Source organism: Oncorhynchus tshawytscha, linkage group LG20 (genome assembly GCF_018296145.1).
Source record: "Oncorhynchus tshawytscha isolate Ot180627B linkage group LG20, Otsh_v2.0, whole genome shotgun sequence".
In the NCBI taxonomy this organism is placed as follows: Eukaryota; Metazoa; Chordata; class Actinopteri; order Salmoniformes; family Salmonidae; genus Oncorhynchus; species Oncorhynchus tshawytscha.
The window spans coordinates 44,881,787-44,897,978 of record NC_056448.1 but is presented as its reverse complement, the minus strand read 5'-3'; the positions used below and the strand labels follow the sequence as shown (position 1 = coordinate 44,897,978).

General features: G+C 39.7%; 1 protein-coding gene across 1 annotated transcript in view; it reads right to left on the bottom strand.

Annotated features, from left to right (window-relative positions):
• LOC112219885 (E3 ubiquitin-protein ligase rnf213-alpha) overlaps positions 1–15,662 on the bottom strand; it is a 68,485-nt gene extending 52,823 nt beyond the window's left edge. Inside the window, exons 1-15 of the mRNA XM_042302719.1 lie at positions 15,397–15,662; positions 14,871–15,063; positions 14,717–14,772; positions 14,472–14,625; positions 8,666–8,794; positions 7,585–7,683; positions 7,349–7,471; positions 6,481–6,655; positions 6,207–6,380; positions 4,228–4,386; positions 3,569–4,152; positions 2,012–2,171; positions 1,498–1,715; positions 1,256–1,393; positions 84–242 (exon numbers count right to left, since the gene is read on the bottom strand). Of these exons, the coding sequence (XP_042158653.1) occupies positions 84–242; positions 1,256–1,393; positions 1,498–1,715; positions 2,012–2,171; positions 3,569–4,152; positions 4,228–4,386; positions 6,207–6,380; positions 6,481–6,655; positions 7,349–7,471; positions 7,585–7,683; positions 8,666–8,794; positions 14,472–14,625; positions 14,717–14,772; positions 14,871–15,063; positions 15,397–15,545 (2,670 nt within the window). The 5' untranslated portion in view covers positions 15,546–15,662. The remainder of the gene's footprint in view (positions 1–83; positions 243–1,255; positions 1,394–1,497; positions 1,716–2,011; positions 2,172–3,568; positions 4,153–4,227; positions 4,387–6,206; positions 6,381–6,480; positions 6,656–7,348; positions 7,472–7,584; positions 7,684–8,665; positions 8,795–14,471; positions 14,626–14,716; positions 14,773–14,870; positions 15,064–15,396) is intronic.
• Between the last annotated feature and the right edge of the window lie 530 nt (positions 15,663–16,192).

The window sequence follows — 16,192 nt, the reverse complement described above, 5'->3', positions numbered from 1 at the left end:
AATTATAACTGAAAATAAACTAAGGCACAACAACATTACAAGTAGTATCTGAAAACATTTTTTTGAAATAGTGAGAGATATACCTCGGAAAAGTGGTTCACCTCAGACTGGTCCCCTTTACCAGACATGAGCATGAGTTTGTTCTGCAGCTCCCTCAGGTCCTCTAGTGAGTAGGAACGCATCTCCTGTTCCTCACCATGTTCCTCAGAGATGTTTAACTTCAGGGCAGTCTCAAGACTCAACTTGATTGAGAAAAAAAGCAACACGCAGAGATACATTTGACTGTTCTTATTGATTTTCGCGAAACTGTACAACTTGGGTATGTTGACTAAATACTGAAATGGTTTGTGTTCTCACAACATTCCCAAAACATGTAAGTAGATTGTGGACACATGAATTAGGCTGTGGGTCATTACATAAGACCGGTTCCTTAAAACACAAAATCTGTCCAGTTGTTATGTTTAAACAATGTTAATTTTTTAAAAATGCACATAAAATTCCCTTAATATGTTTCAGAATGAACACAGAATAATGTATATGTGTTACTTTCACACAACATTCTTAAAATTAAAATTTCTTTACGCTTCAGGAAAGTCAGATGCTCATTGGTCCGTTGGGCATTTTATTTGTGCATATAATTTATCTGTGAAATTTAGTTACACCAAAAAAACTGTCTACAGGATTAGAACCCCTTGTGGTACTACAACATATAGGGGGGTACAACATCTTGCCCGTCGGGTAGCCTAGTGGTTAGAGTGTAGAGGCGGCAGGGTAGCCTAGTGGTTAGAGTGTAGAGGCGGCAGGGTAGCCTAGTGGTTAGAGTGTAGGGGCGGCAGGGTAGCCTAGTGGTTAGAGTGTAGGGGCGGCAGGGTAGCCTAGTGGTTAGAGTGTAGGGGCGGCAGGGTAGCCTAGTGGGTAGAGTGTTGGACTAGTAACCGGAAGGCTGCAAGTTCAAACCCCCGAGCTGACAAGGTACAAATCTGTCGTTCTGCCCCTGAACAGGCAGTTAACCCACTGTTCCTAGGCCGTCATTGAAAATAAGAATTTGTTCTTAACTCACTTGCCTCGTTAAATAAAGGTAAAAAATATATATATAAAAAAAAAAGCAGGTGGTTCCTAATAGTTCACATGGTAATGGCCTCCATCTCACGCACATTGTTTAAGATAGAATCTAAATCACATTGCAGATCTGTATTGTATTTTTTCTTGATGAAAATGTTATCCATACAGTATATTACATGGTAATATTGTCTACCTTCTTTTGGTTCTGTGCACTGATGGTGTAGATGCCCTTTTTGTTGATGGCGGTTGCTAAGGAGATGGAGGACAGCTCCACAGACCCGTGGAAATCCTTCACAGTTTTCAACCACTCCAAGTGTCGTGCTGTGTCATGCTTCAAACAGAGAATTAAGTGTCGGACATCGACTGCTTTAATTTAAAATGGATTATTAAAACGGTCTTTAAAAAAAAAAAAAAAAAGTTAAATATTCATCTCACCAGCTTTTTCGGAAGGTTGCAATCATTATCCAATGTTCTCCAGAGCTTCTTCATCACCTCTTTAACAGTCTGAAAACCGGAATCTTGCTTCAGTTCGAAGAGCAATGAGGAGTATCCATGAACGGCATCGTGGAAACAGGCCACACGGTCCACATCAAGATCATTCTCCCCAGCAGAGATGGAGGCCAGGTCAACAAACACTTTCAGCTCATTGATATCTGTCAAATAAATATAAATCAATGCAGATATATTTTTTACAGATTTAAAAAAAAAAAAAAAAAGTATCAAAGCAGAGTTTCCTAAACTCAGTCCTCAGGACCTCAAGCACTGCATGTTTTGTTTTTTGCACATTTAAATGATAAAAACTCAATGATTAGTTGATTAGTTGAATCAGCTGTGTAGTGCTAGGGCAAAAAAAACAACCAAAAAACGGTCACCCTTTGGGATCCTGAGGACAGAGTTTAGGAAACCCTATATTAGAGTCATGAAAATGTTTAGCCATAAGCCTCTTTACCTTTCAGGGCCTCTTTAACCCAGATGACAAAATCTTTTGCGTGGCCAAGTTCCAAGAGGCATTGTCTGCGAGGTTCTGTGACGTCCACCAGATCGGTCTTGGCCTGCATTAGGTCATTGTCAATCCGATCAATGTGCTCTTCATTCAAATCTGCACTCATCTGAGAACAGAAGAAGAAAAGCCCTGAGAAATGTACCTGGATCCATTGTTGTTCAGTTACCACTGGTTTATGTTGTGGTGTACAACGACTAAAAGCAATTCAATAAAAGTGAATGCTACAAACTGTTATCTTAAAATAATAAATAGATCAAAATAAATCATAATTTACCCCACACTTAATCCTAGCTTGACTTGAGTAATGTAAAAAAATAATTTCCCACAGCTTGGTGGGAATATTTTATTATGATTGGCTGGTGTCGATTATTTTCAAATTAACACCCAGAAAAACAAATTATATTCCACAGCTAAGAAATTCCAACCACAAACAGTGCCTAAATATCCATTCACAAAACCCACCTTACTAGTGAAATTGTTAGGTTAGATATTACTGAACTAGAAGCGCAAGCATTTCGCTACACTCGCATTAACATCTGCTAACCACGTGTGTGTGATAAATAAAATTAGATTTTACTTTATATTCATTGGCATCAATGTTAGCTACAAACAACTTTGCTATCTACACAAACCAAAAAGTTTAAATGCAAGACCAATGTGGACAGAGGATGCAGATGAATTTAGCTAGCTAGCATTCAATTACTTTGGACAAGCTCTGTCATGTTTTTATTGTCACATTTGGTTTGTGGACCCGGAGCCATTATGAATCACTTCTAGACAGCTACAATGTCGCCAAGAGGTGAAACTGAATGTCAAACATTACACGTTCCCTCTGATCTGCTGTTTCCAAAGTAAAAAAAGAAAGAAAACATAATTGGCATTGTTAAAATTGTTTTTTTTTGTAACCTAGATAACTAGTTAGTTAGCTAGCTTCAGTGGATGTTCACAGAATCTTTTATTTTACCTTTATTTAAACTAGGCAAGTCAGTTAAGAACAAATTCTAATTTACAATGACGGCCTACCACGGCCAAACCCAGACGTCGCTGGGCCAATTGTGTGCCACCCTATGGGACTCTCAATCACGGCCAAATGTGATGCAGCCTGGATTCGAAACAGGGACTGCAGTGATGCCTCTTGCTCAGAGATGCAGTGTCTTAGACCGCTGCGCCACTCGGGAGTAAGGACACAGTGAATTATTTCAATTGAAAACTTTTCTACTGGCAAATGTGTGCGTTACTATTGTTTTCTGTGGCAACAGCCATGGTGTACGCGTTAGATAACTCAGTGTTGAGTCCTGCGGAACTAACCCACTACATGCTAGGTCAGCCCCTCCGCTGCGTGTCGGGAGCACTTCTCACCAAGGGTTATTTACACAGGACTCCCCCTGCCCTCATTGATTATCCCTTATTTCACTATGGGTTTAGAGTAAAATCATGCAAAAACAAAAAAGGGAGTTTTTCACAAAAATGTAGACAATTTGAATTCAGAAATCAGCTCCTTACAATGTCTAGCAGTGTCTGTAGGGCCTTGAAGTCGCCTTGAAGATTTAGGGTCTCCTTGACCTTCATAATAACTTGAGCAGACTTCACAGCCAAGTGAAGGCCATGGTACTGCTCAATCTGCTGGACCCTTTCCTTGATCCAGTGTTTGTTATCTGACTTGTTGAGTCTGCACATAATGTCCATATCCATTGCCAGCTTTTCATATTTGCCCTTGTAGTCATTGAAGAGGACATCAACCCTTTTAAGCTTGAGACTGCCATTCTTCAGGCCTTCGTAGATCTTCTTGTATTTAGCGTAGCAAGGTCTAAAAATACCATTGGTTACCTCCTTTGGTGTTACTAAGGAATCAAATTCAGAAGCAAAGTCTTTGGTCTGTTTCTCCCACAACATCTTGAATATGTGGCTGTCTCCAAACATGTGCCAAACATCTGCCATCTGTCGCATGCTCTGATCAAGATCAAAGTAGGTAACCACACCATGCATTCCAGAGGAGGGCTGGTCAAACGGGTGAACCTTCATGAACTGGTCCAAGGTCATGTCCTCGATGTTGGTCAGTTGTCTCTTTTCCATGTCCCCAAAATGAACTGCAATGGCACATAAAAACAGTTAAGATTTGGCTATTTACAATCAGATTCTCCCAGTCACACACACACACACACCTGTGATGTGTTCATTTAGTTTGCGGCTCATGGTGAGCAAGATTTCCACCAGCTCCTTCTCATGGTTGACAGCTCTAGCCTCCTCAGACCTCAGATGGAGGAGCGTTTCCACGGAGACACGGTTCTTGCCTTGGATCTTCTCATTCAAAGATAGACAATCTGCATTGAGATCCAAACAAGCATATCACAGCCATTAATGTCATTATGACTTACCCATTTCCTCATGAGCAGAAAAACACAATCACAAGCCTTCAAAATATATATATATATATATATATATATATATATATATATATATATATATACACACTGCTCAAAAAAATAAAGGGAACACTTAAACAACACAATGTAACTCCAAGTCAATCACACTTCTGTGAAATCAAACTGTCCACTTAGGAAGCAACGCTGATTGACAATACATTTCACATGCTGTTGTGCAAATGGAATAGACAACAGGTGGAAATTATAGGCAATTAGCAAGACACCCCCAATAAAGGAGTGGTTCTGCAGGTGGGGACCACAGACCGACCACTTTTCAGTTCCTATGCTTCCTGGCTGATGTTTTGGTCACTTTTGAATGCTGGCGGTGCTTTCACTCTAGTGGTAGCATGAGACGGAGTCTACAACCCACACAAGTGGCTCAGGTAGTGCAGCTCATCCAGGATGGCACATCAATGCGAGCTGTGGCAAGAAGGTTTGCTGTGTCTGTCAGCGTAGTGTCCAGAGCATGGAAGCGCTACCAGGAGACAGGCCAGTACATCAGGAGATGTGGAGGAGGCTGTAAGAGGGCAACAACCCAGCAGCAGGACCGCTACCTCCGCCTTTGTGCAAGGAGGAGCAGGAGGAGCACTGCCAGAGCCCTGCAAAATGACCTACAGCAGGCCACAAATGTGCATGTGTCTGCTTAAACGGTCAGAAACAGACTCCATGAGGGTGGTATGAGGGCCCGACGTCCACAGGTGGGGGTTGTGCTTACAGCCCAACACCGTGCAGGACGTTTTTCATTTGCCAGAGAACACCAAGATTGGCAAATTCGCCACTGGCGCCCTGTGCTCTTCACAGATGAAAGCAGGTTCCATGTGCTCCGCCAGAGGTAGCCTGACTGCCATTAGGTACCGAGATGAGATCCTCAGACCCCTTGTGAGACCATATGCTGGTGCGGTTGGCCCTGGGTTCCTCCTAATGCAAGACAATGCTAGACCTCATGTGGCTGGAGTGTGTCAGCAGTTCCTGCAAGAGGAAGGCATTGATGCTATGGACTAGCCCACCCGTTCCCCACACCTGAATCCAATTGAGCACATCTGGGACAACATGTCTCGCTCCATCCACCAACGCCACGTTGCACCACAGACTGTCCAGGAGTTGGCGGATGCTTTAGTCCAGGTCTGGGAGGAGATCCCTCAGGAGACCATCCGCCACCTCATCAGGAGCATGCCCAGGCATTGTAGGGAGGTCATACAGGCACGTGGAGGCCACACACACTACTGAGCCTCATTTTGACTTGTTTTAAGGACATTACATCAAAGTTGGATCAGCCTGTAGTGTGGTTTTACACTTTAATTTTGAGTGTGACTCCAAATCCAGACCTCCATGGGTTGATAAATTTGATTTAAATTGATCATTTTTGTGTGATTTTGTTGTCGGCACATTCAACTACGTAAAGAAAAAAGTATTTAATAAGAATATTTAATTCATTCAGATCTAGGATGTGTTATTTTAGTGTTCCCTTTATTTTTTTGAGCAGTGTATTTTGTGTTGACCTTTATTTAACTAGGTTAAGGTCAGTTAAGAATAAATTATTATTTACAATGACGGCCTACCGGGGAACAGTGGGTTAAACTGCCTTGTTCAGCGGCAGAACGACACATTTTTACCTCGCCAGCTCTGGGATTCGATCCAGCAACCTTTCAGTTACTGGCCCGACGCTCTAAACACTAAGCTACCTGCTGCCCCAGGTAGAACACACAACCTTCCGTTACCTATCTCCATCAGCTCTGTGAAAGTATCTTTCTTTTCTAAGATGTCGTTGAGCAGTTTGATCTTGATGCTTCCGTTGATCAGCTGGTTACAAATGACTTTGAAGGATGAGATTGCTTCAGTCATTTTGACCTTGGCTTCTTTAGAGAGCTGCTCAATCAGCTTTTCATCAGCACCTAAACGACACACCAAGAACGACACACATTACATTTTAAGTGTTTGAATGGGATGAATTGTTTGAGCTACACGATGCTTAAAACAGGAAAGTGTAAGTACCATGTAGTTCAAATATATTTTTGGCTGCAGTCCAAGTCATGAGGTGTTGAAAGACCACCTCGTCCTTATTTCCATGGTTATCTCTTGGCCAGGTTTTCTGGATTATGGCTGAGATGAGTTTCCCAAACTTCCTGTTAATCTGAAACCTCTCAAAGAGTTTCCCCTCTGATTTACTCTGTGTGAGAAAAATCCTTAAGATTACATTAGTTCAAGATCATTTTCCATTTGTAAGGCAGCATGTGCATATGCCTACGTTGAATCATTCATGTAACTGCCAAAATAAAGGACCCCCCTATAGTGTTTAATAGGGTGTTGGGCCACCATGAGCTGCCAGAACAGCTTCAAAGCACTTTGGCATAGATTCTTAAAGTATCTGGAACTCTATTGGAGGGATGTGACACCATTTAATGGTGGAAAACACCATCTCAGGCCCCACTCCAAAATCTCTCATAAGTGTTCAAATGGGGTTGCGATCTGAAGACTGAGACGGCCATGGCATATGATTTACATCGTATTCATGCTCATCAAACCATTCAATGACCCCTCGTTCTCTGTGGATGGGGGGGGGCATTGTCATCCCGGAAGAGAACACTCCCATCAGGATAGAAATGTGTATTTATTGGCATTTACCTTGGCCTCTAAGGGGTTGAGTGGAGCTCAACCATGCCAGGAAAATGCACTCCACACCACAACAGAGCCGCCAGAAAACCTAATTTACTCAAGTGTTTCCATTATTTTGGCAGTTACCTGTATTTATTACCAACAAAAGTATTCCTGTAAGCATTAGGTCCCAAAAAGTGGGGCGGAAATATGAGTATTTAAAGGTTTCCATGTGTTTCCATGTGGACTACTTGAGGAGTACTCATACCTGGCACAATGAGGGGACAGCTTCAAGAGCACATTTCTCAATACTACAAGTCATGTTAGGATGACAGTTATCCAGCTCCTCCATCTTTGAGCAGTATATCTCTATTTGATCCAGAGAGGAGATCTGAAAATGTGTTTTTAACAAATCAAAACATCTCCACTGGACACAAATAATAATAATAATAATAATAATAATAATAAGAGTTCAAATCAATGCTCTTTGTAGGAGTTCCACACCTGTTTAAGTTTGCCCTCTAAATCCGTACAGAAGGTTTGCCTCCATTTCTTGGTGAAATCCACATTGACAAAACTGAGAGAGATGATGCTATTCCACATCTGTGAATCATAACCAATAAGGAGAGCATGTGGTCAATAAGGAGAGCATGTGGTCAATAAGGAGAGCATGTGGTCAATAAGGAGAGCATGTGGTCAATAAGGCATGTGGTCAGCATGTGGTCAAGAGCATGTGGTCAATATGTGGTCAATAAGAGCATGTGGTCAATAAATAAGGAGAGCATGTGGTCATGTGGTCAATAAGGAGAGCATGTGGTCAATAAGGAGAGCATGTGGTCAATAAGGAGATGTGGTCAATAAGGAGAGCATGTGGTCAATAAGGAGAGCATGTGGTCAATAAGGAGAGCATGTGGTCAATAAGGAGAGCATGTGGTCAATAAGGAGGAGAGCATGTGGTCAATAAGGAGATGTGGTCAATAAGGAGAGCATGTGGTCAATAAGGAGAGCATGTGGTCAATAAGGAGAGCATGTGGTCAATAAGGAGAGCATGTGGTCAATAAGGAGAGCATGTGGTCAATAAGGAGAGCATGTGGTCAATAAGGAGAGCATGTGGTCAATAAGGAGAGCATGTGGTCAATAAGGAGAGCATGTGGTCAATAAGGAGAGCATGTGGTCAATAAGGAGAGCATGTGGTTAACAAATCAACGTACAATAATACTCTTTAAATGTAATTGAAAAAACTGCCATGCGACAACATTCGGCATTAACGAGTCTGACATGAACTTATTAATACAGTAACTATTTATTTAATTATATATTTATTTAGCATGTGTGATTACATTATGAAACTGATGTACGACCCCTTTCTAATGTCTTATAAGAGAAATCCTGACTAAATAGCAGCTGTTTTGAGTCAGTTGAAATGTTACCACAAAGAGAGACGTACATGCATACAATGTTTTGTCATACCCGTGGTATATGGTCTGATATACCACGGCTGACAGCCAATCACAATGTAGCTTCTTATTTAAAAAAATGCTTGGCCCATAATCTGTGCAATTAAAAAGTTGAGTAATTCTCTCACCTTGATCTCTGAGGTTTCGCGCAACTTGTCTTTGAAGGTCGTACTGATCCAGGATCTGACGATGTCGATTGACTCAGACAGCAGCCTCAGATTCTTTAAACAGATAGTGTCTTCTCCCTCATCACATGTCTTTAAAAAAAAGAAGTCATTTTCAAAATTACATTAAAAAAATAAAAAAATTGAACCGTTTTAATCTTAAATCACACATCTCTCTGAAAATGATTGCATGACTCGTGTAATCGTTTGAGGAATCACAGATCTCATGTTAGGATTTTACTCTTAGGAAATACGGAACCCACAAGGATTAGTTCAAAACAAGTAAATCATATCCATTTGTTTTTTTTAAAATGATAAGAAAAACGTGATTAAGATTGAGATTTGATTGATTGTATGGTATCCTTGTATACAAGCCACCAATAAATTTGACAACCAGGTTTCATGAACACGCCCCCCCACCCCCCCTGTGGTTCTAGAACATGTCAAACAAAATCTGTTACTCTATAGTCTACATAAGGTCTCGTAATTATTGTTTGGCAGTAGGAAATCTTAATGGCTGTGTTCGAAATCTGTCTTGCCTACTACAGTACATACTTTACTGTTCAGTAAAAAACAAATGCAGTAAGCAACACATATCAACAACACTGGCATCCTGAGAATTCCTCATCTAATGCAGAACTGTGTTGATTCTCACCATTCATACATGTTTGGGTACAGTGTGTCTCCTTATCTCATTATTTGATTATCAGTGGTTGTTAAACATGTGAATCTGGAAAGACCATTGTCTTTTTTAAAGTGTGCAGCGAATTCTACTAGATGAAAAGCCGAAATGAATAGGACATCCTGGCATTTAAAGCATACACAACTTTCTGTTTTCGCATACCTAAAATGCATACCTTAGAACACTAGTGTCGTGTCTTTGACACTAGTATGAGTATTCGTACACGGCCATAGTCTACATCCCATTAAGTCTAATACTAGGAACACACAATGTGATTTTTAAGAGACTGGTGCCAATGGTTTAGGTTTAAAGACACTGGTTCCATTACCTCAGAGAGTCAAGACTGCTGAGGATATATCCTATGATTTATTTATGCAATAAGCTCCCGAGGGGGTGTGGTATATGGCCAATATACCATGTGTAAGGGCTGTTGTTATGCACGATGCAGCACGGAGTGCCTGGACACAGCCCTTAGCCGTGGTATATTAGCCATGTATCACAAACCCCCGAGGTGCCTTATCGCTATTATAAACTAGTTACCAATGTAAATTAGAGCACTACGAATGTTTTGTCATACCCGTGGGTATATGGTCTGATATACCACGACTGTCAGCCAATCAGCATTCAGGACTGGAACCACCCAGTTTATAACATATTTTTTAATGATATTATTACATGCGGAGTAATGCAGCCATTATAATAGAGACAGTAGATCTAGCTGGTCTGTCATATTATAATAGAGGCAGTAGATCTAGCTGGTCTGTCATAATATAATAGAGGCAGTAGATCTAGCTGGTCTGTCATAATATAATAGAGACAGTAGATCTAGCTGGTCTGTCATAATATAATAGAGACAGTAGATCTAGCTGGCCTGTCATAATATAATAGAGACAGAAGATCTAGCTGGTCTGTCATAATATAATAGAGGCAGTAGATCTAGCTGGTCTGTCATAATATAATAGAGACAGTAGATCTAGCTGGTCTGTCATAATATAATAGAGACAGTAGATCTAGCTGGCCTGTCATAGTATAATAGAGACAGAAGATCTAGCTGGTCTGTCATAATATAATAGAGACAGTAGATCTAGCTGGCCTGTCATAATATAATAGAGACAGTAGATCTAGCTGGCCTGTCATAATATAATAGAGACAGTAGATCTAGCTGGTCTGTCATATTATAATATAGACAGTGGATCTAGCTGGTCTGTCATATTATAATAGAGACAGTAGATCTAGCTGGTCTGTCATAATATAATAGAGACAGTAGATCTAGCTGGTCTGTCATAATATAATAGAGACAGTAGATCTAGCTGGTCTGTCATAATATAATAGAGACAGTAGATCTAGCTGGTCTGTCATAATATAATAGAGACAGTAGATCTAGCTGGTCTGTCATAATATAATAGAGACAGTAGATCTAGCTGGTCTGTCATAATATAATAGAGACAGTAGATCTACCTGGTCTGTCAGATTATAATAGACACAATGGATCCAGCTGGTCTGTCATATTATAATAGAGACAGTAGATCTAGCTGGTCTGTCATAATATAATAGAGACAGTAGATCTAGCTGGCCTGTCATAATATAATAGAGACAGAAGATCTAGCTGGTCTGTCATAATATAATAGAGACAGTAGATCTAGCTGGTCTGTCATAATATAATAGAGACAGTAGATCTAGCTGGTCTGTCATATTATAATATAGACAGTAGATCTAGCTGGCCTGTCATAATATAATAGAGACAGTAGATCTAGCTGGTCTGTCATATTATAATATAGACAGTGGATCTAGCTGGTCTGTCATATTATAATAGAGACAGTAGATCTAGCTGGTCTGTCATAATATAATAGAGACAGTAGATCTAGCTGGTCTGTCATAATATAATAGAGACAGTAGATCTAGCTGGTCTGTCATAATATAATAGAGACAGTAGATCTAGCTGGTCTGTCAGATTATAATAGAGACAGTAGATCTAGCTGGTCTGTCAGATTATAATAGAGACAGTAGATCTAGCTGGTCTGTCATAATATAATAGAGACAGTAGATCTAGCTGGTCTGTCAGATTATAATAGAGACAGTAGATCTAGCTGGTCTGTCAGATTATAATAGAGACAGTAGATCTAGCTGGTCTGTCATAATATAATAGAGACAGTAGATCTAGCTGGTCTGTCATATTATAATAGAGACAGTGGATCTAGCTGGTCTGTCATATTATAATAGAGACAGATCTAGCTGGTCTGTCATAATATAATAGAGACAGTAGATCTAGCTGGTCTGTCATATTATAATAGAGACAGTAGATATAGCTGGTCTGTCATAATATAATAGAGACAGTAGATTTAGCTGGTCTGTCATAATATAATAGAGACAGTAGATCTAGCTGGTCTGTCATAATATAATAGAGACAGTAGATCTAGCTGGTCTGTCATATTATAATATAGACAGTAGATCTAGCTGGTCTGTCATATTATAATAGAGACAGTAGATCTAGCTGGTCTGTCATAATATAATAGAGACAGTAGATCTAGCTGGTCTGTCATAATATAATAGAGACAGTAGATCTAGCTGGTCTGTCATATTATAATAGAGACAGTAGATCTAGCTGGTCTGTCATAATATAATAGAGACAGTAGATCTAGCTGGTCTGTCATAATATAATAGAGACAGTAGATCTAGCTGGTCTGTCATAATATAATAGAGACAGTAGATCTAGCTGGTCTGTCATAATATAATAGAGACAGTAGATCTAGCTGGTCTGTCAGATTATAATAGAGACAGTAGATCTAGCTGGTCTGTCAGATTATAATAGAGACAGTAGATCTAGCTGGTCTGTCATAATATAATAGAGACAGTAGATCTAGCTGGTCTGTCATAATATAATAGAGACAGTAGATCTAGCTGGTCTGTCAGATTATAATAGAGACAGTGGATCTAGCTGGTCTGTCATAATATAATAGATACAGTAGATCTAGCTGGTCTGTCATAATATAATAGAGACAGTAGATCTAGCTGGTCTGTCATAATATAATAGAGACAGTAGATCTAGCTGGTCTGTCAGATTATAATAGAGACAGTAGATCTAGCTGGTCTGTCAGATTATAATAGAGACAGTAGATCTAGCTGGTCTGTCATAATATAATAGAGACAGTAGATCTAGCTGGTCTGTCATAATATAATAGAGACAGTAGATCTAGCTGGTCTGTCATAATATAATAGAGACAGTAGATCTAGCTGGTCTGTCAGATTATAATAGAGACAGTAGATCTAGCTGGTCTGTCATAATATAATAGAGACAGTAGATATAGCTGGTCTGTCATAATATAATAGAGACAGTAGATCTACCTGGTCTGTCATAATATAATAGAGACAGTAGATCTAGCTGGTCTGTCAGATTATAATAGAGACAGTAGATCTAGCTGGTCTGTCAGATTATAATAGAGACAGTAGATCTAGCTGGTCTGTCATAATATAATAGAGACAGTAGATCTAGCTGGTCTGTCATAATATAATAGAGACAGTAGATCTAGCTGGTCTGTCAGATTATATAATAGACAGTAGATCTAGCTGGTCTGTCATTATATAATAGAGACAGTAGATCTAGCTGGTCTGTCATAATATAATAGAGACAGTAGATCTACCTGGTCTGTCATAATATAATAGAGACAGTAGATCTAGCTGGTCTGTCAGATTATAATAGAGACAGTAGATCTAGCTGGTCTGTCAGATTATAATAGAGACAGTAGATCTAGCTGGTCTGTCAGATTATAATAGAGACAGTAGATCTAGCTGGTCTGTCATAATATAATAGAGACAGTAGATCTAGCTGGTCTGTCATATTATAATAGAGACAGTGGATCTAGCTGGTCTGTCATATTATAATAGAGACAGTAGATCTAGCTGGTCTGTCATATTATAATAGAGACAGTAGATCTAGCTGGTCTGTCATAATATAATAGAGACAGTAGATCTAGCTGGTCTGTCATAATATAATAGAGACAGTAGATCTAGCTGGTCTGTCATAATATAATAGAGACAGTAGATCTAGCTGGTCTGTCATAATATAATAGAGACAGTAGATTTAGCTGGTCTGTCATAATATAATAGAGACAGTAGATTTAGCTGGTCTGTCATAATATAATAGAGACAGTAGATTTAGCTGGTCTGTCATAATATAATAGAGACAGTAGATTTAGCTGGTCTGTCATAATATAATAGAGACAGTAGATCTAGCTGGTCTGTCATAATATAATATAATAGAGACAGTAGATCTAGCTGGTCTGTCATAATATAATAGAGACAGTAGATCTAGCTGGTCTGTCATAATATAATAGAGACAGTAGATCTAGCTGGTCTGTCATAATATAATAGAGACAGTAGATTTAGCTGGTCTGTCATAATATAATAGAGACAGTAGATTTAGCTGGTCTGTCATAATATAATAGAGACAGTAGATCTAGCTGGTCTGTCATAATATAATAGAGACAGTAGATCTAGCTGGTCTGTCATAATATAATAGAGACAGTAGATCTAGCTGGTCTGTCATAATATAATAGAGACAGTAGATCTAGCTGGTCTGTCATAATATAATAGAGACAGTAGATCTAGCTGGTCTGTCATAATACAATAGAGACAGTAGATCTAGCTGGTCTGTCATAATATAATAGAGACAGAGACAGTAGATCTAGCTGGTCTGTCATAATATAATAGAGACAGTAGATCTAGCTGGTCTGTCATAATATAAAAGAGACAATAGATCTAGCTGGTCTGTCATAATATAATAGAGACAGTAGATCTAGCTGGTCTGTCATAATATAATAGAGACAGTAGATCTAGCTGGTCTGTCATAATATAATAGAGACATAGAGACAGTAGATCTAGCTGGTCTGTCATAATATAATAGAGACAATTCAACAAGTGAATTGTTCAAAATCATTCTAATACCGGACAGTATATTGCCAGCATTGTTTTATATATTGTTGTTGTGAAAGAGAACGGTCAGGTCGTCAAGGTTGTTTTTGTCACATAGAATGTGTTCTCCATAACCTTCCCGATTAAATAATGGTAACAGTAAATATCATTTCTACATACCTTGGACTGGGAAAAGTTTGATACTGAGACTAACAAGCTCACGCAGTCTACAGGGATGGCTGTGAATTTTGAGGATCGACCTCCATTGCATATCTTCTTCAGCAGTTCCACTGTTGTTGCCAAGCACTCACTCCCGTAACCATCATTGAAACAACTGCAAAAAACAAAACAATAAAAGATGTGTAGTTTTCAACTGTCAACTGTCAATATTGAAACAAACTCATTAGACAAGTATGTCAAATCACCTGTATTTTTGCTCTTTAAGATGGTTTTGAATATGTGAAAGAGTGGCAGTGAAATTCTGTAAAGCATGAAAATAACATTGAAGTTAGTACCATTCTTGGTGCGTTACCTTAGTACGATACAATGTCTTCAACTACAGTAGTGATTTGAACTCACCCCGTTGTTGCTGGTGGATAGACTCACAGGAGCCTTCACAGTAAAAACAAGAAGCATGTCCAGGAGCTCAACTTTGACAATGGAGCTGTATTCTACCAGATCCTCTACGGTCAGTAGACACATCCAGGAACGGTTTGCTAGTCTGTCCATCTCCACTAAATGTCCATTGGCTTTAATGAGATTCAACATTGTTCTACAAATGGAGGAGTTAAGGGTTATTAGCAAAGTCCGCTTCCCCCCCACACAAAAAAAAAATGTAAGAGGACTAAACTAAGCTAAGTAAACGATTCACTTTTTTCTGGTGATTTAGTCACCAGAGTTGGGGCTAATTCCATTTCAATTCAGTGAATTCACTAGGCCTAAACAGATTCTAATTCACATTTTCCTCAATGGTTTTCTATGAGACAAAACATTTAAATGAGAATTTCAGTTTACAGACTGAATTCGCCAAATTGAAATGGAACAGACCCCAAACCCCGATAGTCACAAATATTTACCTACGTGAAATGGGAGAGAAATATGGTACCTGCTGTCGTTGCTGTTCTGTGACGCGTTGGTCACTTTTTGCAGACCTGCCCAAGTATTTCGCAGAGCTGCCCAAGTCTTGCAACTTGGTGTGATTGTGACAGGGATTGGTTCAAAGGGTTTGGAGGAACCTTTGAGGAGATGGAGCATGGGAATCACTAGAATCCCCTCCTCCTTCGCAATGTCTATCAGTTTCTCCAACAGGTCTGGCAATCTGTTTAGGAGAGAAGTAATGTCACCAACAGCTCTGGCAATCTGTTTAGGAGAGAAGTAATGTCACCAACAGGTCTGGCAATCTGTTTAGGAGAGAAGTAATGTCACCAACAGGTCTGGCAATCTGTTTAGGAGAGAAGTAATGTCACCAAGAGCTCTGGCAGTCTGTTTAGGAGAGAAGTAAATGTCACCAACAGCTCTGGCAGTCTGTTTAGGAGAGAAGTAAATGTCACCAACAGCTCTGACAATCTGTTTAGGAGAGAAGTAATGTCACCAACAGCTCTGGCAATCTGTTTAGGAGAGAAGTAATGTCACCAACAGGTCTGGCAATCTGTTTAGGAGAGAAGTAATGTCACCAACAGCTCTGGCAATCTGTTTAGGAGAGAAGTAATGTCACCAACAGCTCTGGCAATCTGTTTAGGAGAGAAGTAATGTCACCAACAGCTCTGGCAATCTGTTTAGAGAGAAGTAATGTCACCAACAGCTCTGGCAATCTGTTTAGGAGAGAAGTAATGTCACCAACAGGTCTGGCAATCTGTTTAGGAGAGAAGTAATGTCACCAACAGCTCTGGCAATCTGTTTAG